The following is a 26,777-nucleotide window of genomic DNA, read 5'->3' on the forward strand; positions in this document are numbered from 1 at the left end:
AATAGATGATGTTGGAAGGGGTTTCTGGAGACCATCTAGTCCAACCCACTTGCTCAAAACTGCATCAGCTAGAGCAGAAAACTCAGCATCTATTACCTATTATATTTCTACTTCTCAGAACTTTCCATAATGATTTCATAAAAATTCCTTATTTTTGGGAAGCCAGCTTTACTGTAAGCATGCGTGACCACATGCCTGTGGTTAATGGAAGTGTTGGTGCTCATCAGTGATTGCAGAAAAGAAGCAGTCACCCACGAAGACCTGAAATTCTTCAGGCTGATTCAGAGCCATGGCATAAAAGATGTGCAGGTTTAAAAGACAACAGGAAAATCAGTCTCTCAGCTCTCTGGATGTTTGCAGTTATGTTAATAAAAGTAAGAAAAGGGTTCTTTCTGTCTGTAGAAAAGGTCTGCAACTGAGGCACAATTAAATAGCATTGGCAAGTTGTTGTGTGTGTTTCCTCTAGAACAACAATGATGCAATTCAGGATGCAAACACATTCCTGATTGCTGCTTATCTGTTACACAAAAATCTCTGTAAAGTGTAATAACAGTCTCCATTTGATTGTAGTAGTAATGAATGGGTTGTTAGGCGTTGGAATGGGCTGCCAAGGGAAGTGGTGGAGTCCCCATCCCTGGAGGTGTTTAAGAGTCGGGTTGACATAGCACTGAGGGGTATGGTGGAGTTGGGAATGGTGAGTGTTAGGTTACTGGTTGGACTAGGTGATCTTCAAAGTCTTTTCCAACCTTGGTGATTCTGTGAAGAATGCAGTTGCCTCGGAGTTTAAGAGCTGGGATATAACAAGCAGAGGTCATTCTTACCAGCCAACCAAATTCTTTAAGTAAGGTTAAAGAATGTAGTCCTACTTCTGATGCATCTCAAGTATCTCAAAAGACATCATTCTCCATCTGCTTGAAAAGAAACACTCTTGATTACAACCACAAACTTCCTGGTTACATAAAGCAAAGCCATGTTGGCTCTAACTAGACATAGCACAGCAGCATCTTCCCTGAAATGAGTGGACTTACAGAGTTAAACCAGAATAAATAAAACTGAAATCAACTCTACTGAATGCTACTCACGGAATATCAGAAGTACCTACAGCATATGTATCTCTTACTGCAGCAAAGCATCATCATCTTGGAGATGATGGTTGGGATACAGTAGGTCCACTCTAAGCTATTTTCCTCAGTCATTTGGCAGTGAGAATGCTTACAGAGATCTGTGGGAACTGAAAGTGCCCGTATGAATCTATGAACTGGTGGGCAGTTCCCCAAACAAAACGCAGTATCTGAAGGAGTGTTTATGGATTTTAGGCTACAGTAGAAGTCATGTAGTAGAAATAGATCTGGTTTTGTCCTGCTGTGTGCACAGAACTCAATCTTCTTCCTTTCTTCTTTCTATTACTTGTCAGATCATTAGGTTGGTCTGTTTGCTGGAAAGATTTTGATTCAGATTCTTCAAAGGTTTTCAGTGCCAACCCTTTCTTCTCCTGTTTAATCCCATGGAAGTTTTGCTCCAAACACCCCTCAGTCTTGTCACTTCACTACCATGGACAGTGGTGGAAGTTCTGAGTTGCTTACTTGTTCTTCAGGAAATCAAATGATCTTTGGAAACAGCCTTTTGAGTGTGAAAATGGCAATTGATTTTAGTCACTTTATTCTTCTTGCACTTTTCCATGAGCTCCAAAGTGGGTACATGTTAGACTAAATTGAATCAGGCATTTAAGATATACTCAAGAGAGAACAGAACAGCTAGTTCTTGTTATATCAAGCAGAGGGTGTTTTTACATAGACTGAGGCTTTCAAAATGTTCAGTACCATTAGTAGTGACTAAAGAATTATGAATGTCAGTTGTGTTGTGTGAGAGAAGGGATGGGTTTTGCTAGAAAGTCTGAATTGGTGGGTCCTATAAAATGTTGGCCAGATATCTTCTTTTTGCAGTTGCGTTGTAGAGGCACCTATTTGCATTTTGCTCTCATGATATATACTGCTCCTAATACATATACAGATTGTGATCAAAGAGGCTTGGATTATCATTCCCATAAAGGCATTTTTCATATATTCCTATGTTTTAAGGTAGAAATCAAAGTGGAGCTTTACTTCCAACATTCTTTTAACCTCTGCTTTTTATATTGAACAGGGACAGGAAAAACCCCATAACGGCCTTATACATTTTCATTCCTTTTCAATAGCTCTGGTGTAATCACTGATATATCAGTGTCATTCTTTGGCTGCTTCTCTCAGTGTCATTGCATCTTTATTTTGTTATGCAGCCTCTGTTTGCTTATCTTACAAGATTGATGCCTCCTCTCTCTGTACCTTATCCATGAGGCTATCAAAGAAAGGTAAGGTGCTGCTGGAGAATGCAGGAACAGTTAGGACTTCTTTACACTGTGTCAGACCTCAGCAGTGTTTTTGCCCTTCTTGCAGTTCTTGGAGTCAGCAGACTCAAAGATGAACTACATACCATGTGGCCATACCTTGGCCATTGCAATTGAATTGCATCTCATGTGGCCCGTGATTAACACTTCCAGAACTCTGTATGTAATTCTCAGCTCCAGTTTACTCTTCCACCCCACCAAAATAGGACCACCAGCAGATTGCTGTGGTATATTTGGCATTACCTGTTTGCATTTGAGAGAGACCCTGGAAAGATGCCTGTATAAATAACAAGGTATAGGGAGATGGGTGCAGACAGAACTCTTTTGTGCATGCTTTGAGCCAGCTCTAATCCCGGGGCCATTTAGCTGTATTAGCATGGCACAGTGCCTGATCTAACATGCTCTGCCTCTCAGCATGAGCTTGGATTCAGCACGGTGCTAACAGAACTACACCTTTTCTGCACCAGAGGTGGCTTATGTCCAAGCAGCAGCAAGGCAACATGTATTAGTCCAGACACACTCTCAGGAGCAATCTTTCCAGGCTCATAACAGAGCCTGATAATATTCTTTCAGCTGTGTGGGCACTTGACTACATTCAGATTCATGGATGGTTAGCCACAGTGGGAGCAGTACCATAGCTGCTTTTTAAGTACCTACAAATTGCCACAAAGCTTAGCAAAACACATCTGAAGCTACTGCTGTATACAGATGTCTCTTCAAGGCTACATTCTTACAGTGAGAGTTTTGGATTCCCTGCTGTGAGTAATCCATCAGTGCAGGTTACTTAAATTGCAGTTGCTTGGATCCTTGCAGACTGATGACTGTCTATCTTTCTAAGTCCTTGCTTTGGCTTCCTGTCAAATTATGTTGTTTTCAAAGTCCTCTAGCTCACATTCAAAGAAAGGAAGAAATGTGTCTCTCACAGTCAAATTCAGAGCTAGGACCCTGCTTGTGGAACAAGGAGATAATGAAGTGCTCTGTACCATCCCTGTTAGAAACCCCCAAAAGGGAGAACAGGAACTGTCAAGAGAAGAGTGTGACCAATGTATGCTGCCTTTCATCTACTCCTACAGCTCCCCTGGCAGTCTGAATGTGAATTGGAGCAGCTCTGGGCTTAACTGCTTTAGAGGGCAGTCAGCCTTTGGTAGTCCCACAATATAGGAACATAGTAGTACCTCTCAGAAACTGTCAGCAAAGGAAATGTCAGGCCATCGTGTCCATGGCTGAGTTCTTAGGTTGGGGTATGCAGGTTAGTTTGTTTACCCACAATATTGATCTCAGTCACTGTGATTGAAGGCACTTTGAAGGAATGCATCCTGTCTGCAGACTCCCCGACTAATACAATTAAAGATGCTTTGATTGTCTCATTATTCAAGGAAGGGTTAAGGAAACAGGATTCCAGTTATGCTCAGCCTTGGGCAGGCAAGCAAAAGCAGAAAAAGAAGCAAGGAGTTTTTTCCCCTGAGCATTGCCCAGGCCACAATTATTCAGGCACAGTGCTTCCCAGCACAAAAGGATGCACCAGGCAAGTGCCCTGATTCTTAGCTGCTGCAGCGGGGACACTGTATGTAATGGGTTAGCAGTCCATGCCCTTTTCTACCCACAGAAATATTTAGCCCTAGAAATACTTTAATTTCTGTCCCTGCTGAGAAGATTTCAGGCAGGCAGAAGCTGCCCTAACCCTGAAGTTGCAGCAGCAACTGCAGCCTTGCTTTGTTGATGCCTGGAGAGGAATGTGTTTTGCTCAGCCTGGAGGAGTCCTTTAGAGCTCCAGTGGCAGCTGTGTGGTGTGTGTCACCATGTGTCAGGCTGCCCATGGAGAAGTGTTGTCAATTGGAGTATTTGTCAAAAGACAAGCAATTTTCTCTTGACCCATTTTATGGGTGAATAAAATATAATCAATATAAAGTAAACACAAGAATCTCATTGGAAAAAGGTTTATTAGAGTTGAGATTTTTTTGTGATTTGCTGGTATGAGAGGACTTTCATATGTTATGGCACTGTGAATGGCTGAGGAAACAGAAAAGTACAGTGAGAACTGATCAAACATGTCAGTCTCTAAAACCAACAAATTAGTCTTTAATATCAGTCTAGAAGATTATTTGTATCATTTATCTACTTGCTGCTTACTGTCTGTGACTCTAGATGAGTCAATTAGGTTTAAAGGCTTCCCTTAGAAAATGTAAATATCAGGACCTTTTTTCCTTTTTGGGCCACCACAAAGAGCAAAGGGAATGATGAATGTTGTCTAGAGATTGAGGCATTGTCTAAATGGTTTTCTTAATTCTGAGATGTGAATTATAAAAAAACAAATAGTAGAATTATCCTTGAGAGGTCTTTGGCTGCAAACCCCCGTAGGCAGGATCAAGGGCACTTAGATTGCTATTTCTGTAACTTATTTATTAGAGAGAATGCACTGGGTATCAGGAGTTAGGGAAAATGAACTAATGCATATCTTTTTATTTCTTGGTAGCTGTCAGGATATATACATGTATTTTTTAAACCTTAATGTTTTATAAATAAGTGATTTTTATTGTCATAAAAATAAAATGTTAAAGTTCTCTTAGATGAAGCATCAGAGTGAAGACTCCTAGAGCAATCTTAATTATTTGTAGCATGTCCAGAAAGGCCACTTAAAAGAGTTTCCTAGGAATTTCCTGATACTTGTTTTGGTGCAGTAGGTTCCAGTCTTGCTTCACCTTTTTATATGGAGTAAGAAGCTGGCTGTAAAATTTAGGTTCATGTTTTCCATTCCTTTTCAGGTTTTTTGACCATAAAAATTATACCATTAATAATCCATTCATTAGTATTTTCTTGCATTGTACTGCCAATATATCAAGTAAACTCAAATTCCAAATAAAAAGTTAAGTGATTTGACTCCAAAATCTGGAAATCAAACTACATGATCTCTAGCATGGGGGTACTATCTATCCCCATTGTAATGAGTGCCTTCAATCACCAAAATGCTTATTTAAAGCCTAGGGTACAAAAATTAAGAGTAGGTACTTGATGTCTCAAAGAATGAGAGTAAACTATTTTCTAACTGAAACTTAGTCAGCAATGTTGTTGTTAATGCAACAAACAAGGCTGGGTTAAAGGCTGCCTTTGTTTTGAACAGCAAATACCCAGTTGCGGTGCAGGAGGGGAGTCATCTGCTTCCCCAGCCCAGGAGCTGCCCTGGAGCCTCAGTGCCACCACAGCCCTCGTGGCAAGTAGGGACCCTGAGCTGCCCTGGAGCCTCAGTGCCACCACAGCCCTCGTGGCAAGTAGGGACCCTGAGCTGCCCTGGAACCTCAGTGCCACCACAGCCCTTGGGACAAGTAGGGACCTATGCTTCTCTGGGGCTCCATCACCTGAGATCTTCACAGTTCACCCCCAAGGTGGTGCTTACTGCCCTTCATCTATATAACACCAACTGTGAAACAGCAGTCTAGACAATCTCTGGCAGATATTTATCTAATCTGTTCATTAAAAAGTTCTGATATGGAGATTTAATCATCCTTGAATTAGGAAAGTTCACTCAAATCTTCCCTGCTGCATGTGGAATCTATTATTTTGCCGAGCCTGCCCTTCTAAAGGTCACAGGGAGCAACCGATCTCATCATCTTTCTTGATTGCTATTCTCTTTTGTGTAGGTAAGACTGTAATCATGCTTTCCTTTAGGCTTCTCTTCCTGTGACCCTTTCTCACAGGGCACATCTTTTTAAATGTCTTCCTATTTTTGCAGTCCCTTTCCAGCATTTTCCTAATTGCTTCTCTCTCACTCACAGCAGCCCTCAAAACTGGATACAGCCAGCACTGAATAGCAGATTGATTACTCTACCATGTCTTGCATATCATTTTCCTGTCAACACATAACAGCAAAATACTTGCCTGTCCATATAGCTTTTCAATAGGGATGTACTCAATTTGGCCATCAAGACTTGAGCATTCTCTAAACAGCATTACATTTTTTTCCTGAGTTTCCTCCTGTAGAGAGGAAAGATGTAGAGTTGCACTGGGACAGGACTCCCTAGGTGTCCTATCTTCATCAAAAGTAACAGGGGAAAAAACCTGTGGATAGATATAAATGTAAACCTTGGGTGGAGATACCTTTGAAAGGTTCATGTATATATATAAAAACATTTATGTCCTGTGCTTGTATGACATGCTTCAACGTTTCAGCATTCCAGCATTGGTTTCTCCAGTACTTTATCACTGATGCTACACAATATTTCAGTGTTTCAAGATCCATGCAAGGTCTGTGCTGCTGCTTGAACATGAGTGATAAAAAACCCTTTTGTCCAACCTCCTTTCTTTCTCATCAGATTCTTTCCTAATAGGTCATTAGTCACAAACAACACCCACTTATAGAGATTGATCAGTGTCCTTGCAACAGAATTCCCTTTCTGTTCCTTGACTGTGAATACATCATTCAGTGCTTTATCCTGTATTGCCAAAATCAATGCCATTTGGGGGCTAAATTTTCAAAGATGCTGATTTCTTGCATTGTAATTTCTGGATGACTAATACAGGATGTAGGGAAATGCTTAACCTCTAAAGGTTCTGCCTGCCAGCAGAGAAATCCTGCCCCTGAGTGGGTGTACAGTCTCCACACCTTCACCAGCAGCACCTCTTCACCTCAGCAGCAAACATCAGAGCAACCTGATGGATGCTCTTGCCCCAAGGCAGGCCAGTGTACAACCAAGGAGGCATCAAGGACTCTCCAACAGGCTCCTCTTCATTGTGTTGAGAGCCCACAATCTTTTTGGAAATGTGACTTTGCAAGATGAAACTATACCTGTTCTTTTTTTATCAAGTACATGTATTTTTGAGCATCTGTATTTGTACAGGTGTTGCACCTGACAGCATCACATATCAGTTGGGGCTCTGATAGACTAAATTAATTACAAATGGTCTTTCCAAAAGCTTTTTATACAATTGAAATTATAAACAATATCTAATTTTTTTTTAGGAAGGCTGTGATTTACAGGTTGAAATTCCTGTTGCTGTACAGTTTGATGTTAAGTGTTGTTACTAGTGATAATAAAGGTAAAATACCATTTTTACTTACCCTGGGGATTCAAGAGGAACCACAAATAACAGGACTACATTCTTTAATACCTTAGCCATCAGCTTTATAGAAGATTTCTGTGCAGTCAGAAGACTTTAATAAAAGTTTAACATCTATTCAACACTTAGCGTTGTACAGGAATTAAAGAACAGTATCTCATAATATATTCCATTAGCTATTTTACAAATAAGAGAGCACAAACCTATTTTAATAATGTTGAACAACTTTGTATTTTCTTTTAGTTCAGCATATTAATTTTATGCTATATTAGAATATTTTGTTTTCATGTAGCAACACTCCTGAAAAATGCTTTAATTTCACCACAACTGTTACTAAAAGACCTACTGTCTGTATGGGACACTTCTTAATATATGCATACCTCTATTCACCTCAGGAAAAGGGATGAACTGAAAAAAGTTATATGCACATATGATTTTAGGAAGACATGGCTTCTAAATACTATTTATTTGCCAAGTTGTTTAAAATAAATAATTATATGGAAGACTTTAAGCAGGACCTAAGATTAGAATCCTTTAGGGGAAGACAAGTCCAGCAAATTGATTTAAAAAAATATAATGGCTGACATAACTTTTATAAATATCAGCAATCATCTCTGTTCTGTTTTATCCTCAGCTTTTCTATCTTGGTCTTTCTCATCCTTAATGTTTAAGTAAGGAAGTAATTGTAGTCAATTCTTCTGCTTCTATTTCTATCTGTTCATAGTTATGTTTTTATTAACAGCAATTGTTAGCAGTTTCAAATGGTGTACAAATGTTCTTGAGAGAAAATACTTACAGAGATCGTGAAATACATTGCATCTATAGATACAGATGTGTCCCTGAGCCTGATTCTGGCTCCTGCTGTGGCTGCTCTATTCTGGTATATCAATTTGTATCACATTACTTTGCAGCAGCCACAAATCTACCTGAGATGGAGAGTCTTCCAAGGCTGAGAAGCCTCTGTCTTGAGACTGGCCATGTGGCCCTACCAAAGAAAACTCATGCCACATGTCAAATGTCATCCCAGACAACTATGTTAAGGAAAAGGCACAGAATGACATACAACTACTGTTCCCTCCTTTGGCATCCTGCATCGAGCAGAGCTCACCCAAGGTCAAAGCCCAAATTTGTGTTTATCTTTTTTTTTCTAACAGATTCTTGGGGGGCTTTCTTTGTGCATGATGTTTTTGCTGTGACCTTTTTAATTTTATAAGTACTTTTAATTCCCTTTCCCAAAACTTTAATGTTTTGTTCTAATTTGCCTGCCTTATGAATAAATGAAATTTTCTTAACTAACACCATTCCTGTTACTTTCCTTTAATTAGGTAGCAGGCTCTCTCTCAGACACTTTCTGGTTGTTCATCCTACAGTATACAGACTTTAAAAATTGCTTTTTGAAATTGGAAGATCCAGTCTCTCTTTTTTCAGGGTATGTCCTGTTGTGAGTTAATTTAAAAGAACATTTTGGCTTCCGTGATTCACATCAGTACAGCCCAAGGAAGAAAACTACTAGGATAAAACGATGTTTCTATGACATTCTCTATTTTTTCCTGTATCTTAAAGTCTGGTTTTGTTGGTTTGGGGTTTTTTCCAATTGCATCTGTTTGCTTTTCAGTCTTTAATTTATGTTGGGCTGTAAACTGTCCAAGTAACAATTTGAGTGATGCAGTAACAGAAGGTGACCCAGATTACACAACACTGTACGCTAATGCCAAGTCTTCTTGTTTAATGGCAGCTGCTCAAAGCTTTGTCTTATTGTGATTCACATTCAACAGACACAAATCAAAGAGCCTCCTCAGACAGACACACATCCTGCCTGTCTTCATTTTAAACATGTTTAAGAACTATTGCTTTTCATACACATATATCAGCCTCACCAGCTGAGGCCATTTAGCCTCCTTGGCTTGTATTTACTCTCAACCATCTGACACAATTATCAAGAAAACCCATTGTGACTTCCAATATTTTGCATACTTCTGTTTATGTGGAAGTTTGCTGAGAATATTTTCTCTATAAAAATAGTTGGACTTTTATACTCCTTTATAATGGAGATTTTTAGAACACTAAATACATCGCAGTTAATAACTGATTTCTCTAGAGATTGTAATTAAAAAAGCCTATATAATAAAGCAATGAGTGCTACTAAAATACATAACATGAACAGCTTTAGCAAAGGATAAATAAGTCTAGATTTTAATCAGATAGGTTTAAATTTACTGGATGAATGGTATCAAAATGCAGACTTTAAAGTATAGGTACAGTTTTAAAAGAACATTTTATTTCTGTACTTTCAATATGTGAAGCAAGGTATTAAAAATGCTTTCATTCCTCATTTTAAAAAAAGTTTTAGCATGAAGAGCAGGAAAGCTATCATGCAACGAGTTCATACAACTTAGTTTCATGGACCAAATGTTTTTGGCATCTCCATCAAATTTTTAAAGCCTTCTGACAACACAAGCTTCCTGCTAGAAGTGCATGTCTAGCCATCTACCCAGAGGACATGTCAGAACAACAAGAAAAAGTGCAAATCTTACTTTTTAAATGGATGAGCAGCAAAAAACTGAGGTAGAAGATGAGTAGAGAGTTAATTGTTGAATGAGCCATATTCATCTTGATAGGACATTCTCTGCCGAGTTGTTTGTTGTCCAAAGGGCTGGTGCTGATCCTCACTGCTTTCTCCTCATCTCTGAAACTAAGGTAATACCCAAGGCACCCAGTCCTCTACAAGCCATCTTTGCCTGAGTCCCTCATCAGCCTGTTCACTGCAAACCTACAGACTTTGATTCAGAAAGCAGTTGTGCTTGTTAAGGTTTTACTTCAGCAGGTCCGAGTGATTTTTCAAACCTGGTGCAGATTTGTCTGTGAGCTGGACTGGAGTCTTTCCCCGGCTTTCTGCTGCAGAACTGTGTGGTGCACGGTGCACTCTGCCTGGCTGACACTGCACAGCAGATAAGGCACAGTGGTCTTATCACTCATTGTTTTCTACTAAACCTCCATTACATCACACTCCTGATTCATAGTATAAACACTTCGTGCTTTCTTGCATAAAGTCAGCTAACAAACACCTTCTGCTTTCTGCACTTTTTCTGTATTTTACCTCATTAGCACATGAAGTAAAAAGATGAAACATCCCCATTCTCAATCTTTTTTGCAGTTAGATATTAGCCTGTTCCCTTCCACAATCTCTTTTTTGTTTGTTTTTGTTGTTATTGTTTATTTACACTGGATTTAAATGCTTCTGCCATCATGCAAAAGCATAATAACTGAGAGCTGGCACAGGTCCTCTGAGCTTCATCAGGTTGTGTTGTAATTTTGAACGGCTCATGGAGGAACCAGTCACAGATTCAGGAGTTAACATAATAAGATCAATAAGAGAAGGGGATGGGGGCAGGGGATGGACTCCATTTTTTTTCAGCCAGAGCTGGCCTTAGACAACTGTGGCTGGTGCAAGAGCAATGAGTCTGCCCGTACTCCTTTGAGTACTCCTGCCTCTTCACTGCTGCGTGGCACAGGCAACGCCCTGTTTCTGCCCAAAGTTCTCTTGGTGTCTAATGTCTCATCCATTGATTACAACTTTGTTCACTGCCTTCACCTGGGCTAGCAGAAGAGGGAGAGAAGAAAGACAGCAACAGCCCCAGCAGCCATGTTCAGATACTACAATCCCAGTACAAACTTTGGCCTTCTGGCACCTTACAAGCCCAGGCATCAAGTTTGTATTCTTACTATGGGTAAGCTATACCACAACAATTATTGCTGTAGCATGATTTAGGCTCTGAGGCCAAGAAAGAGATGAGCTGCTTGTTTGGCAGTGAATCTCCTCTTTCCACCATCTTCGCTTCTACCAGCCTGTCTGGCCCTTGGCCCTCAGTGCCTCACACTTGCTCTTCTTGCCACAGTACAGAGACCAGGCGTTCCTAAGCCCAGTAACAACCCTGAAAAATCTGCTTGGCCATTCCTATGCTATGCCACTGTAAAAACTGATAGCACTCGGTAAATTTGATATTGTCTTTTGTCTTTCCATTTCAGTGGAATTTTAATCCCCAGTTCAGGAAGCCTTTGATAATGCATTTAACTTTACATGGACACTTAACTGAACTAAGCACAGACTTAAAGTCAAGCATATGTATAAGGCCTCAGCTGAGTAGGGAGCAGACTGTTGATGTCAACATGAATTTAAGAAAGTTGTTTATAATGGGTAGGTACTTTCACATCTTTCAGCTCAGTGAACTGAATAATTTAAAAATTTCTCCTGCTGCAAGGCCCTTCCTTCTTTCCCACCTCATTCATGTGCAGCTTCACCCACCCACCTTGTGGCATGTCTTTTCAGACCCTCTTTTGCTTCTCCTGGCACCAGCAGCTCTATAGCCTCTGCTTCTCAGCAGACCTCCACCCTCTCACAGGCTGAGCCTCCAGCTCCTCCGAGCCTCCCCACTCCACCCACTGTTCTTCAGGGGGCTTCAAAGAGCTCTGGTCTCTCCGATGGCAACTCAGGCTGGTCAAATGTCATGAGCGATGAACTTTATGATGAACTGGGTTCCTAGTGGAAAGTACTTCAAGAACTACAAAGTTAAATATAACTAAAAGGCTAATTGTATTTTTCAGCTCTTTCTCTTTTAGCAATCCCCTTTGTTTTATATGTACATTTATAGTTGTTTGTATGTTTTCCTCTCCTTGCCATCTGTCTACTTAGTTTCGGTTTGAAATTATCTGGTAAAATATATGAGCATTACAACATGAACATGAAAATACTATTCTGCCATCTGGGAATTCTTCTGCTGGGCTAAATTATGCAGTTGAGCTCAGTGCTGATAGCCTGTTTTAAGTGCATTATTATTTGTTTGTCACTATATGACTGACTTAGAAGAACAGCATTTTCCATTATACTTTTGAATGATTTTTAAATTGTTTTTGTGGAAATAGTCTCTATTAACAGGAATTTGATGCATCATCTTATGGTGGTTATAACTGCTGATTAAATTAGTTTCACCTTTACTAGGGAAACACTGTATACCAATCTAGAAGTTTAAAGAAGGTGGCATACTTCCAATAATTGTTAGAATATATTTGGTCTGAAGGCCAACAGATTCAATATACCAGTCAATCTAAAAAAGGAAATCCTTTGAATATTCAGAAATAAAGAGATCAAAATTCTTGATAAGAAAAGATGAGGTATTCAGTTCTGAGGAATATATGGTTAAGTACTCAAGGAAGCAGTCACATCTATTAAATCTGGATGTTTTTCTGAAAGTTACACAAGTATATGTAAAATCTGTGCTCTAAGCAAGCTTATCAGTCCTCAGACATGAAGATATGCCACTGATCTGGGAACATACCTATAGTGTGTAAGAGCATGTGTTGACATTTGAATTAAATAATCTGCCAAGTAACTTTGTGGTTATTACAAGCCATATAGCAAGTATATGAACAAATCCTAGGTCTTTTGAAAGTAATTGCTTTCAGGATAGCCAAAAGAGCTGCGTTTTCACCCTCTCTGAAACTTAGCTCTGCATTCAAATGTTTCTTCTTCTTCATGAGCTATTCATATCCTAGAATTTAATGGGGAGCAAAATAAATTAGCTTATCACTGCCCCAATTCCTTGAAGCTGCCTACAGAAGAGTTCAAATTTCTGCAGTGCTGGTACTTCATGAACATCATTTGTACACAGTGAAATGTAACATCTGAATATAATTTCCATACTTTCTCAGTACAACTTAGCTTTGATGAGATTCTGCAGTCATGTAAGTCAGAGGCTATGCCATTTTCTCAGAGAAATAAGGTTTGTGTTGCCAATTTCTTTCACTTAGGTGCTGCCCTTTTCCATTCTGATTGCTTCTTTGCAATAATTACAGTGCGGTGTGGTATCAGACTATACCAGTCAGTGTCATGTCTTCTAAAATATTTTACTGCAACTCTGGCCAGCAAACTTCATTATCGAACATTTTCTGTTGCCTGGTATAAGCACTGTTTTCAACTTTCTGATGACAGCAGTATTAATTAATTGTGTACCTTCTGCCTCTCACTGCTAGGTGTGTTGTTTTCTGATTATTCAATGTTGCTCCAATTTAAAGTGCAATTTTTATTGACGTCATCCTGTGCCTTCTAGGTCAAATACATTTATAGGTGATTTTCTCAAGTAAATGGTACTTCTTTTCCAGTCTGAAAAATGTTATGGTAGTTTTAATCTAAACTACAAAATGAACGGAAATTAGAACAATTAAATATTTTACATAAAGTGTAAAATTCCCTTGCAAGTAGATGTGAGTTTACAAAATGCTTGTTGCTGACTAACCCAAAGCTTTTATTAAATCCTTTTTTGTGGCAATTAAAACACTGGTAATTAGTCAGAACCAGGTGGGTGATTTCATGGAAGAGTAGAAGAGTGACTGAGCTAAAGATAATATTGCCTAGAGAGGTTTTGGATATGCAAAACTCAGCTGGACAAGGTCCTGCGCAACCTCCTGAAACTCGACCTGCTTTGAGCAGGTGGTTGGACTACAGACGTCTGGAGGTCCCTTCCCAGATGATCCTGTGATTCTCTGAATATGGCATTAGATTTTCTGCACAAGTTCCAGCCTATATAGGCTCAGTCCCCAGTTTTGAATACTTAATGCAGAAAGCTTCTGCTTTATAAAAGCGTTGTTTTTTCCTAGGGTCTTTGGCTTTTCTTGCTGGTATTCAGCAGCGCTCTTTGTTTATACCTTCTTTCAAGTTCTTGCCCAATTTCATCATGGATATGTGCCACTGTTCACCATTAGGAGAATTTCATTTAATGAAAAACTATGGGGCATGAGAGCATGAAGTCACTCTGGTCTGACATCTCAGTTTGGGCATTAAAATACATTCTGAAGTATTTCTTGAAAACTCAGGATGATGGAGTTTGCTAGAACAATGGACCTGACCAGATCACCTTCCTGTACTTGTATCCTCTCTAGGGAACAGCTCATAGATTGCATATTTTTTTTAGCTTGTAGCTCTTTGGGTAATTATAAATGGACAAACCGACAGACAACAGACAAACCAATGTGAGTAAGCGCTGGCTAAAAGGTCTTGTGGATAGAGAGTTGTAACAGGACGTTGTTTACCTCGTTAACAAAATTGCTATAGATGTATTTGTATTTTAATTAGGCACTTTGCAACAAGAAAACTATGTGCATTGATTTCCCACAACACTTGCAAAGTTAACTCCTTTGGCCCATGCTTTTCAACAGATAAATATTTTATGACTACATTTAACTTCTTATATTAGTCTGCAAATATTACTTCTTTTGAGCTTCTTTCTCATGGCTATTAGGGTGTTCAAAATTATTTTTTCCCCTTGAACTCTTGCTTTACTTTTTTATTCCTTCCTCAGCCTGAGTAGCACTTCAAAGCAGAGCATTCTCTTCCAGAATACCCAGCAAAGCACAAGTTTCCAGTTCTGCTAATTTTCAGATTATAAATGTTTTTATGAAACTGAAGGGCTTTATCTGAAAATGTAAAATTATTTTTCAAAATCTGCCAAGTCCATTGCTTCCTTAAATGTAATACATTTTTTGAAATTATGATAACTTTTTTTGCTTCTCCATGTAGCCATTTTCCTACTAAGTAATGAGAGATTTCTACCTGCTAACCTAAAATATAAATTTAACCAAAGATTACAGAAGTGTCAAGTTGATTCACTCAGATATATTTAATTTTGGACATGGTAGACATGGTGGGAGCAATAACCCAGCCTCTGCTTCCAACTGTATTTCAGCTCCATGAATTTCAAACAGTGTTTGCTAGCACCTTGTAGGTGCTCATGGTCAGGTACCAGTTAAGGTGCATGCTGTTCAAATTATTGCATTCCTGGCAAGGAGTTTAAGCTGTTTGTTTTTTTCATATGAAGTCTCTCCTGAGTATTTTAAACTTAGGTAGGCAAAACAAAGTGACTCTGTAAGGTATGACAGGATTCCCCTGGGACCTGCAGAACTCAATAGCGTGTGATTCACTTATCCTCATCTTTGATGAATTCTTGCAAAATAACATGTTTTTATTGTATTGTGTGTGGCTGATATCACCAGGGAAGCAATTCCACTGTCAGATGAATGCTAGGTCAGGCCTTGTCAATGCAGATGAAAATTTGTAATTAGTATTCTGTACCTTGCTGCTAATGAACCATCTAATCAGGAAGTTTCTGTCTGTACCAATAATCTTCCTGTGAGTGTCAAGGTTACAGGAGTGCTTGGCAAAATGAGGCAAATAATGTTTTTACTAAAGCACTGATATATTAAGTGCTAAATGGGTTGTAAATTTACTTTTTACCTCTATGCTTTTCACTTCAGCAGAGTACATGTTAACAGACTTGTAAATCCTCTTCTAATTCTCTTTTTTTTCTTTCCTTCAGAGTGAGGTAACTCATACAACAAACCAGAAAGTCCTAGAACTGTAAGGATTGGAATTAAATTGAAATATCTATCTGTTTCTGAGGAGATAGTTGTACAGCCAAGCAACAGTTTCAAAGGTATCTGGAAAAGATTTAAGTCAGTATAATTTCACCTGATCAATGCTAAGTGGTTTCAGAAGGAATTCAGACCCAACAACTCCAGCAGGCAACAGTGTAGAGGAGGGGAAAGAGCAAGAATCAGGAAGACAGAATTAGTAACCAAGGTTGCTTGATTTTAACACGCACTATATATGTAAACATTTTACTTTTGTTAAATACTGTAATTTTCCTAGAGACGTGGCAGGATGATAATTACAGCCATATGGAGAGGCTGGGAAGGAGGAGATGGTTCTAAAACTGTTGTTTGAATTTTCATCTTAGCAAACAGAGAAAGCTGACAAATAACTTGGTTTCACAGGCCGCGCACTGGGCTAGGGGCCAGGAAACCAATTGTTTTCTCAGTTTTGCCTCACTGTGCTCACAGGTGATGCAAGCGACATTTGTTTTCAGTGATAAATCATGTTGAGTTATTGCAATTTGCAATGGAAATGCAAAATACAGTACTCATCAAAAAGTAATATTTGCAACAGGCAAACAGAGAAGCTTCTTAATTATTCCTGGTTTCTAATATCCCTTATAATTTCTGTTCTTTTTTTTTCTTCAGTCATTGTATTGACTGTGACAAGGTTTTGAAAAGCATCTGATGATTTGGAGCTCTTTGATTTGCAGATTTCCAGTTGAAGGACGTGACTTCCATAAAATACAAAGCAAAATTTCCCTGCAGGCATCTCTGTGTCTCAGTGTGGGTCCTGGCAAGTACTAAATTCCTCCTGGAAATCTTGGCCTCTGTGTTAAAGTATTAGATAATATTATGGGAACAACAGGTAACAGTAAGTGACCCAAAGGGATATCAAGTTCCCACTACGTATTGGTTAAGACAGCATTCATCTTAATGCCAGTGCATTTCTCAAAGGCTGCAGTTTTATACCAAATTAAATCCTGAAAGTTTGTCAATTTGAATTACATTGTTCACAAGGTAAAATGAAAAATTCTGGCTTCCAAACTTGTGTTGATTCAGAATATTTCACACCTATTTTAATCACTGGTGGTGAATCTGACCTCAGGGAAGATGACATACATGATGTCATCATGTTCCCATGCCAGTGAAAGGAAAATGTCCCATGGACAGAGATGGCACAGCTTGATCTCTAAGCATCATGTTGGATATGAGAGGGCGAAAGAGTGGACTTTACTATTGTAATTGGTTTATATTCTGTTGGTATCCAGGGGGCCCCTTATATCACCATGTGGATTGGTGATGAATTCAGTTGCTGAACTGCATCTTAAATTTTGTGTGGGCATGCTGAGATCTTTGCATAGACTGAATTTCACACAACACTTTCCATTTTCCTCAGTATCAAGACTTTTTGACTTTATTTTTAGTAAAATATGGTATTTTTACAGTAACTTCCTCCAGTACAGTGAAAGCCTGGGCAAATACGATTGTTATGTATAGGCAGCTGCTGAGAGGTCTTGTCTTAGCACAGAGATTTGGACTTTAGCACCAACATTCACCAAACATAGTTTTGTGGCACTCAGACTTCTAAATCTGAGACCCTGAGCTGCTGGGGTAGAAGAATTTCTAAGCCAGCACTTCTAAGGTAGTTACCACAATGAGAGAAATATCATTTTGCTATCAGAAACCGCATCTTCAATACCTTGACTATAAGCAGGCCATTTTGTCCCATACAGAAGCATCTAAGAGAAAAGATGTGCTCACAGTAGCAAACAAGAAGTCCTCAGAGCAGCCACCATCTGAAGGCCTGTATGTGTTGCAGGAGCTCCTCATGCCAGCTGGGTAAGATTTCCTCTTAGCTTTCAGCTGTACTCAGAATTGAGGACATTAACCACTGGTGTGACAGAGTGAGGAGAAAGTCCACATCCCCACAGGACTTTTGAAAGACTTCTGCTTCAGGTTCTCAGCTAACCGATGGGAACAGCCCACATGCCTGAAGAATAGCAAACGCTGAGCTCTTTCAAAAATGTAGCCCTGAATGTTGTTAAATGGTAGAAATGAACTGTAGTATAAAGACACAGCTCATACTTTCTTAAATAAAATTAACTGAAGTGAATTAAACAGTCTCTGGCATCATCTAACTACTGAAAAATGGATAAAACACGAGTCACCTTGACCCCCTCCACTCCAGCAGCAGCAGTCAGGCTTCAGTATTAATTTAATGAAGTAGACTAATATAACATGTCCTTATATAACACTGTCTTTAAATAAGGTGGGAAACCAGTAACTCCAAAGTAAGTAATTACACCAAATTTCATTATGACATGGTAATCACAATTAGCTAATTGGTCAAGAAATGGAACTAACTTTTTGAAGGCTAGGCATGCAGAACTTACTGTATTTGCTGTTTGGTACATTAGAAACTATGGAAATAACTGGTCTAGTAGGCTGCACTCTTTGCGGCCACTTAACATGACTGTCTAACAACTTGGCATTTCTTTAGGACCGTATCCTTCTATGTGTCAGAAGCCACACTGATTCTGAAAACAGGTGTTGCACTTGTAATTCAAGACAGGAAGAAAAATTTTTGTATCTGGCCCAACTTGATACAAATCTGGCATGTTATCTAGCAATAATGAGACACAAATTTATCCACTCACATTTATCACGAGCAAAAGTCAGCACAATTATTTTGGACTGTGTGCCACTGTAAATGTGAGAGCTGTTTTCCAAAAAATGAGCAGGAATGTGAAGTGAGATGGTGTTCTCTTTTAACCACTTACTCTTTGAAGTGGAGCTGGTGAGGAATTTTTGGAGCCTTTTAGAAGGAAGAAGGTGAAGTTTTGTGGTTAGTTTTTTTGTGTGTGTTTTGTTGTGGGTTTTTTATTTTTATTTAAAAATTGCTGGGGAAAAAAATGTTTTGACAAGTTTAAAATGTATAACTTCCTTGCCTCTTTTTTTCCTTTGGACAAGTAATATAATTTTAAAGTGTTTTCAAAAGTTTGACACATAAATAGAGATTCCTTCAACCAAACCTTTCAACTAATCCAAGCCACTTCTTATATAAAATATTTTCAAGGTAATAAACAAATATTAAAGATTTCAATCTGTGGTTTAGTTTGTCAAAAGGAAAATATTTTCAGAGGAGAGGAAAGCATTCTCACTCCCAGATTTACTTTGAAGTCTCTTCTTCCTATCTTGATTCAAATAAAAAGCACTAGTGTAAGCAGAATTTAAAAAACACTCATAAAAGGAAAAGCAATAGTGGATCTTTAGCATGTAAAAGCACCCGAGGATCTCTCAGCCCTTTCACTACCGAACCCAACAGTTCTTGGAGCACCCATGGTCATTGTGGCCAAGATCAGCAAAGCTGCTCTACTATTAGCAAATGGATGTGTGGCACAAAACTCAACTATAGAAAAGGGTATGAGCAAGAGTAACTCCTCCAGAAGAAAAGCCGCTAGCCTTTTGTTTAGAAGTGTTACTGTGCTCTATCAATTTTGCCCAATAAAGGAAAATTAATTTAAGAACTGGTTCTCCCCTTCAGCTATTTTTACTGGAAAAGTATGTTTCTTTCTAAAATTAAGTAATGTTAATCTTGGGATAACAACTAATCACACCGAGACATGTACAACTGATCATAATGTTGTACTGAAATGGGTTTAACTCCAGTGACACCCCAGGCAGCAAGTTGATTTTGTTCATTTTTTTCATTCAGGAAGGTCATTGTTACAAGGTGATTGTTACAGGATTATTTCATAGTGTTACGCTTACTTTGGAATGACTACAGGATGACCTTATCCTGCTATTGCGTTTATATAGACATTTTACTAGGTTGTCATTTAATTTTTGTTACGTTTTTTATTTTGGTTAGTATCATTTTTTTAAATAACTTTCCTGTAGAGATTTCTTGTACAAGCTTCTTTGCTGGCTGTTTATGTGTATTGGATCACTAACAAAGCAGAATTAATTCTGTATTTTGGGTTTTATTTAAACATTTTTCTTCTGTGCTTGCACAGTGCATATTATAACTACTGCTTTTTTGACTGGAAGCAAGCCTGTCTTGCTCCAGCTTTTTAATAGTGGTCTCAAAGCACAATTAATTTACTTCTAATCTGCCTCTCGATATCAGAATCCAGTTATATTTTCTTGAGAAAATGTTGTAATTACTATTCAAACATAATTAAGAAATCAAATAATGAATGTCACCTAAAATAAAAGATGGTCCTGAAATTCTCACTTACACTAGAGTAATGCTTCAGAAACAGATACAATGCTTTCATTATGTAGTGTTTCTTTTTAGTGAGCAGCGTTTATACAAGATGTAAGCTTTGTAACTGCAGCCTTTCATCCTGACTGTAAGTGTACTGGCAATACGTCATAGAATATATATAGAATAACTGACAGATAAAAATGCTCATATAAGCCTAAAACATCCTTCAGTTTTTAGAATCATATGTCTTTGGGAAAAAGTGTGTTGTAGATTATATACACCTTTAACTTTATAATTAAAAATAAATAGCATCTACAAATTACATGGACAGTGATTAAGGAGAGTACAGAATAGCATTTTAATCTCCTCCTACACCTTGAAGCACCCTGCCTCTCTGAGAGAGAGATGAATTTTGATTGCCTGACAACTGTAACCATGTGAAGGTTCATCACAAAGGGAAGGAGAAAAGCTCTGGAAAGCCTTCATAAACACTGAGCTGGTAGGTCTAGCTGACTGCTTCTAGTTGCCCTTATAATTAGCAGATAGTTTGAGGACACCAAGGTTTAAAAGCTGCTGGTAATTTTTCAGCTTCATGCACTAACCTTCCTACAAAATACCACTGTTGGCCTTCTAATTTTTGACCCCATTGAGAAACTTATTATACTTTATTTCTGAAAATGTCTTCAGTAGCAAATGTTTTTCTTCTCTTAAATAAAAATTACTGAGCACATTGTACACAAATGTTTTAGTATGTATATATAACTGTATCTTAACCTGTGCACCAAATTCTACTTTCCACTGGGCAATGTAAGTGTTCTGTAAGCATGTGGCTGTATGTGGCTTAAATGCAACAGTGTCTGTCACACCCAACTCAAGCAGCCCTAAGTTGGCTCTGACAGTGTGAATGGGGGTGCTGTAAGTGTAGCAGAGGTCTTTTCTAAATTGGCAAAGGAATTGCGGGTCAGTGGGATGGACAGGCATGTGACAAAGTTGCATTTGTGGAAAGACGCAGGAGGTGGCTCTCCCTGGCAATACACCTTCTTGAATTACGTATGAAACAGAGCTGTTTATGTCCAGGCATAAATAATCTGGTTGCATTGTGCCATACTCGAAATTAATTAGGCTGGATAACAGATGCAGGGCATTTAGCTCCTGTGGAACTTCGTGTTAACATAGCTGGAGTGCTTATAATATTAAAGAAGCTTTTAAACTTGGTAATTTAAATGAGCTGACTAGTTCAGTACCTCTTCCTTGTGTCATTGCAAGCAATGCTTTCCTTAAGACCTTGGAGGGCCACAACTAAGTGTTAACCTGAACAAGAATGGACCTTGGCACTCAGTGCCTTCTTTCTTCAGCTCCAAACAATCCATGCAGTAAACTAGGCATCTCCTCAGTACATCAGTCTAATACTATGTCAAACATGCTCTCAAGTTTCAAAGTAGTATAAATTGAAAACTTTCTATAACCTTGCAAGAGTACTAGATAAAGGACCTGGGATCTTAAGTATAAATCAGTACAAAGCCTTCAACTTAAGCCTTTCGTGGCAGAATTTCTAACTTCATGTTCTCTATAAACTGGGAGAGGTAGAACGGCCTTCAGGTTCCTACTATTACAGAGAATAAGCATTAAAAGATTAACGTTTTTTAAGTAAAATGCAACTACTTTTCTTAGGGGAAAAGAAACATGAATGCCTATGGAAAAGATGGAGAGAGAGAGACCAGAACGGCTCTTACTCCTATCGTGTGGCCCAACAAACAGCACCAGGTCTGACCGTAATAAAGCCCCAATTACCTAACTCTAGGGGAGGATAGCTGGCATTTCCCTCTACCCGATGATTTAATTGGGCCTGTCAGCCAGGGATAATTGGTTTCTGGTTGACTGAAAAATGTGACAGTGACATCAGCTCTCTGCTACCCTTCATTATTGAAATTCTTGTTGTCTCATAATAGGGCCTCAGCACACAGAGCGCTCCGGCAGCTTTTACAGGTCTCTCGTCGTGCAGTGCAATAGAAATGCAGCAATGTAAGACACAGAGAAACCTTTTCAAGCTGTTTACCCCATATGTTTTCATAATACATTTTTGAGAACCAAGAATATTTCTGTACAGGAAGGTCTGGTTTTGCTTGTTTTACTGGAAATTTGATAATATTGTTGCAGTCATGATGATCTAATGCTATAAACAAGGCAAGGTTTATTGGGAGAGGCAATACCTTTTACTAATCAGGCTGATATGGCTGGAAAAATAAAGATGATTTGGGGCACATGAAGCCTTCTTGAGGTCATGTGCCCAAAGCTGGTCCGTTTTTAGTTCAGAGGGTCACATACACCATCTGAACTAATAAAAGATATTGCATTTCTCCCCAGTTCTCGCCTTGCTTATAGAAAAACACCTCTTTGATGCTAGTGGTGCATTATTGCAAAATGTTTAATTTGTTCTGTTGAAAGCATGGCCCAAAACTACAGGAAAAAAAAAAAGTAAATCCTTGTTTCTTCTTTACACTGCTTCAGGCAGGGGGTACAGCTTTAATTTACAGTGATTTTGTATCACTGCTTGAGACTTACATCAGTGGAGGGGCAAACCAGGTATTTCCTCCACCGTTATTTTCTTTCAGCTTTCCTCTTACTCTCCCTCCTTTCCCCTGGGCTGCTGAGCACTAGTGGATCGGATGGAGCAGGCACGGATGACAGCACCACAAGCACTGGCAGGAATGTACGTGGGCAGTTTCTCTCTACTTAAGGATTTCTCCGGCTGCTGTATTTTTCAAAGTGAAAAGGGAATGCAGAGCACCTATGTATCTATCTGTAGAGCAAGCCTAGTACTGAGTTCGGACTTAACAAAACTCCTGCATTATTGTGACAGCAGTGAGTGTCCTGTTCCTAGGACCTGTTAATTTCACCTTGGGGCTTCACTGCAATAGTGTTCCAGAAGGAAACTGCTCTGTGAGTCTGTAGCTGTACAGCTCTCTAACTTCCACGATGCATCAATTCCCCAGAAAAAAAGACGGCAATGGCCAAGATCATTGTTATTCAATCCATACCTGCTGCTAGAACACTTGAGAGAACAGCCCAAGCAGAGGCACAGTGCCCACCCTTCCCCACGTTAAGTTTCTCAGATGGAGTGAGGCAGATTGATACAGTAGGAGTGGATCTGACCTTCTCTACACATTACACTTGCTGTGCTTTAGAGAGGAGACAAGAGGAGAAGCCTGATCAACAGGATTCACATGTCAAACATCCATAACAGTACAACAAGCCTCCAGTTGATTAGTGCCCCAGAGAGACCTGAATTGAGAGACTGGGGTGGTCTTTTCATGGCCTGTTTGAAAGAATTTCTTGGCAATGCTTCCAGCAACGGACTTCATTCAGCACTGTTGGCTAGAAAACTTGTTGGAGTCTCTAGACAATCTTATAACCCATTCACTGCACAGCCTAATTTAAAACATTTGTGTGCATGTGGTGGCTGGCAGTAAAATACAGAAAAGTCTCAGACCAGAGGAAGTATAGACTTTGTGAGTTCCTCCCTAGGTCCCACCCATCATTGACACATCTGGGATACAAAAAGAATGAATGACAGCATGGGTCATGTTTCAGTGTCATACACTGTGAACCCATAGCACATTAGCTCTAAAATTCCTAGATGGATAGACATTTACCTTAAATAAATGTTGTGGCCAAAGTGAAGGTGGCTGTTTAGAAAGGGATGTGAATGTTTATGCCACTAGATTTACAACTGGGTACTTACAGTGAACACCTGTTAAAGAATATATTGGGAATAAACTGAAATTGCTCAGCCAGGTCTTAAAACTTGTATGCTATTTTTATGTAATTTTATTTTTGGTTGGTTGGCAGCTAAGTGTTTAACATCAGAGTTGATTCCCTATCTGCTTATTGTTTACATTGTATTTGATTCAAATATCTGTCATTTCTAGTTTCACTGTATCTCAGAAGTGAAGATTTTGAGCTGGAGAACAAGTATTTCAGGATGAAACTGCCTCCTCCAACACCAAACCCTCTTGCACAAAGCTACTTCTTAATTTCCATCAATTCAAGAATATTTATTTGATAAATATACTATTTTCTTGGACAAAGCTAAACAGTTCCATTTGCAAATTATGTACAGTCTCACATAGGTGACCAAGTGGCTATTCTTGCATTGATGTTGTCTCTCTTTGATTAACATAAAAGTCAGCTTTTTTATCTATGTAAGATATTCTATTAATTGGCCAGAAAACTTAGCATAAATAAGCACTGCAACAAAAGCGATTAATATAGTTAATTTTTGCCTGTACCTCTTTAACTATAATTACCTGAGAGTTCAAGTACATTCTGTTTCCAGACCATAATTATTGTAGCAATGCCAGCCATGGTAATGGATCACTTTGCATTGTATAATTTTTCTTTAAACTAAATCCTTCATGTAACATAAAACAGCAAAAAAGAACAACTGTTACCTAGGCCTGTGCTAAGTCAAAACGCCTGCTGAACTTGTAGACTTTGGCAATTAGGACAGATGCAGATGCTTTGTAGACTGCCAAGAAACAAAATAGTACTCAACACACAGAGTAAGTTATATCAGCAACAAATAAACAGAAAAACAGGTAGTTATCCAGAAAAATAACCCAAACAACCAAAGCCCAGGAAGAAGAAACAAATGGCACGGTCAAAGACACTGAATTTACTTCTTAAAGTGCAATGGGAAACAAAATACTAGTGGACCAAAGTCCATGCTGTAATGCAGAGTTGCAACTTCAACTCTCTTTGTGGGGAGACTGGATGCCAACTCTGGATTCTGCTGATGGAAGTAATTATGCCCAAAATATTTTTGTTTGGCCATAATTCTTCAGTTATTTACATCTGAGGAGAGGCACTATGTTTTCAAATGAGAACAAATGGCTTCTACTCGCAATTCAGCTTTCCGCATTTAAAGCATCTCCCAGGTATATGCAGAAATACAAAGTATCAGAAAAACATTTGGTATGTGGAATATCTGTGTTAATTTTTCTATGCCAGGGAACAGGTATGGAAATTCTGGTCCATGGCAATCTAGTAGTTACTACTGAAAAACATCCAAATCCCACTACAGTACAGTGACAACCAGGCAAATCTCAGGCCTGTTCCATGGATTGGTTTTGCAGCTTGGCTATGCCTGCTGGCAAAATAGTTCTCATCAAGGTTGTACTTTCCTTATGTATTTCACTCATGAAGCACATATTTGTACTTCCAAACTGATGATACTTACTATGGAAACAGTAAGACCCAAGAAGCCAGTTACCTGCTAAATGATGTTTTCATGTACTTGCTATTCAGATTAGAGCAAAATGTAAGGCTCAGCATAAAACAGTGCCTTGCTCTCAAAACTCCCTTTTTCCATGCAAAATCAAAATAGACAAACTTATTTTAACTTATGTACAGTTTAACTACGACTACAGAAGTGAAAGTCAGACAAGCACAAGCAACGTTCTAAAAGAGCAGTTGCCCCGAAGATAATTTTTGCCTTCACTGCAAGACAGAGTAATATTGATCGCTCTATTATTGATGCCATCGTTTCACCTCAGAAGTAATGACTGAAAGAACTGATACTATTTAAAATATTATTTGAAATAATTGAGTATTAAAATATAATTTTAATGTACTATTACGGTGAAAAAATGAAGCCAAATACTTGTAGACTTCAATTAAAATACATGAGGGCTGTGAGTACAAACAGAGCAACAATCAGGAAGTAAGAAATGTTTTGAGAAATTTCAGTTTTTATTGAAAAATGCAAAAATGAAAGTCATGCAGTGTTTATTATGCTAAGTGAGAACCAGTATCGATTTACGAATCATATAAATATGGAACACATGCCATGGAATAAAGTTTAATCCTGCATTAACATCATAGTTCTTCAAACAGAAGAACTTCAATCAGAAAAACAAACTCATTTTTGGTGTCATATTGTCACTATTAATCAGTTATCTTCGGAAAAGTATAATAGAAGGATGAGTGTCTTCTGATATGCTGATGAACTGCACCCCCAAGTGGATACTCGCCCGAGCCGTGGGGCACTCGTGGGGCTGTTTTTTGCCATCCGGGAAGCATGAAAATTGGAAATTTCACAAGTACATGTGTGAAATGCTTCAAAATACTGAGGTGAAGGCAAGTGCAAAAGAGTGTTACCGAGGAAAACTGTCGGCAGCTTGGAAATTCCGAGTTACTTGTCATGGGCTGCTATTTAAGCACCACGCTCCTCGCTTTTACAAGGCATTTTTAAGCTCCGGGTTGCGTTTAGGCGCGCGGCTGTTTGGCAGGGCTGCAGGGCCCTGGGCGCGGTCCGCCGCTAACGGCTGCCCCGTCCCTAACGGCTGCCCCGCCGCGCCCACACCAACAGAGCTTGTCCCGCTGCCCGCCCTGCACCTCCACGGAGCTCACGGCTGCCGGGCGCTCTGAAACGCCCGTCACGGACACGAGTGCCCCCCCCCCCGCAGCCGCGCGATGGTTCCCGCCTACGGCGATTTCCCGTCGCCTCCCCGTAGGCCGCCGCCGCCGCCCACCCGGCGGCTGAGGGGCGGAGGGGGACGGGGACGGGGACGTGCCGCGGCACCGCCGGAGGGGCGGGGCGGGACGGGACGCGCGCCCCCGGTCGCGGCGAGGTCTCCGCGCGCCCCGCCACCGCGCATGCGCAGAAGCGCCGCGTCCCCTCCTCACGCCGGCGCAGGGGGCGAGGCT

General features: G+C 39.4%; 1 protein-coding gene across 4 annotated transcripts in view; it reads right to left on the minus strand.

Annotated features, from left to right (window-relative positions):
• CRB1 (crumbs cell polarity complex component 1) overlaps positions 1-10,197 on the minus strand; it is a 107,280-nt gene extending 97,083 nt beyond the window's left edge. For 3 of the 4 annotated variants that reach the window (XR_012624168.1, XM_074832746.1, XM_074832744.1), the window contains exon 1: positions 9,970-10,197. Coding sequence is in view for 2 of the 4 variants with exons in the window: in XM_074832746.1 (XP_074688847.1) it covers positions 9,970-10,045 (76 nt within the window). In the remaining 2 variants the exon portion in view is untranslated. Of the gene's footprint in view, positions 1-821; positions 907-9,969 lie in introns of those variants that run through there. The other variant, XM_074832745.1, reaches the window with a different exon arrangement.
• Between the last annotated feature and the right edge of the window lie 16,580 nt (positions 10,198-26,777).

Source organism: Strix aluco, chromosome 8, assembly GCF_031877795.1.
Source record: "Strix aluco isolate bStrAlu1 chromosome 8, bStrAlu1.hap1, whole genome shotgun sequence".
Classification (NCBI taxonomy): domain Eukaryota; kingdom Metazoa; phylum Chordata; class Aves; order Strigiformes; family Strigidae; genus Strix; species Strix aluco.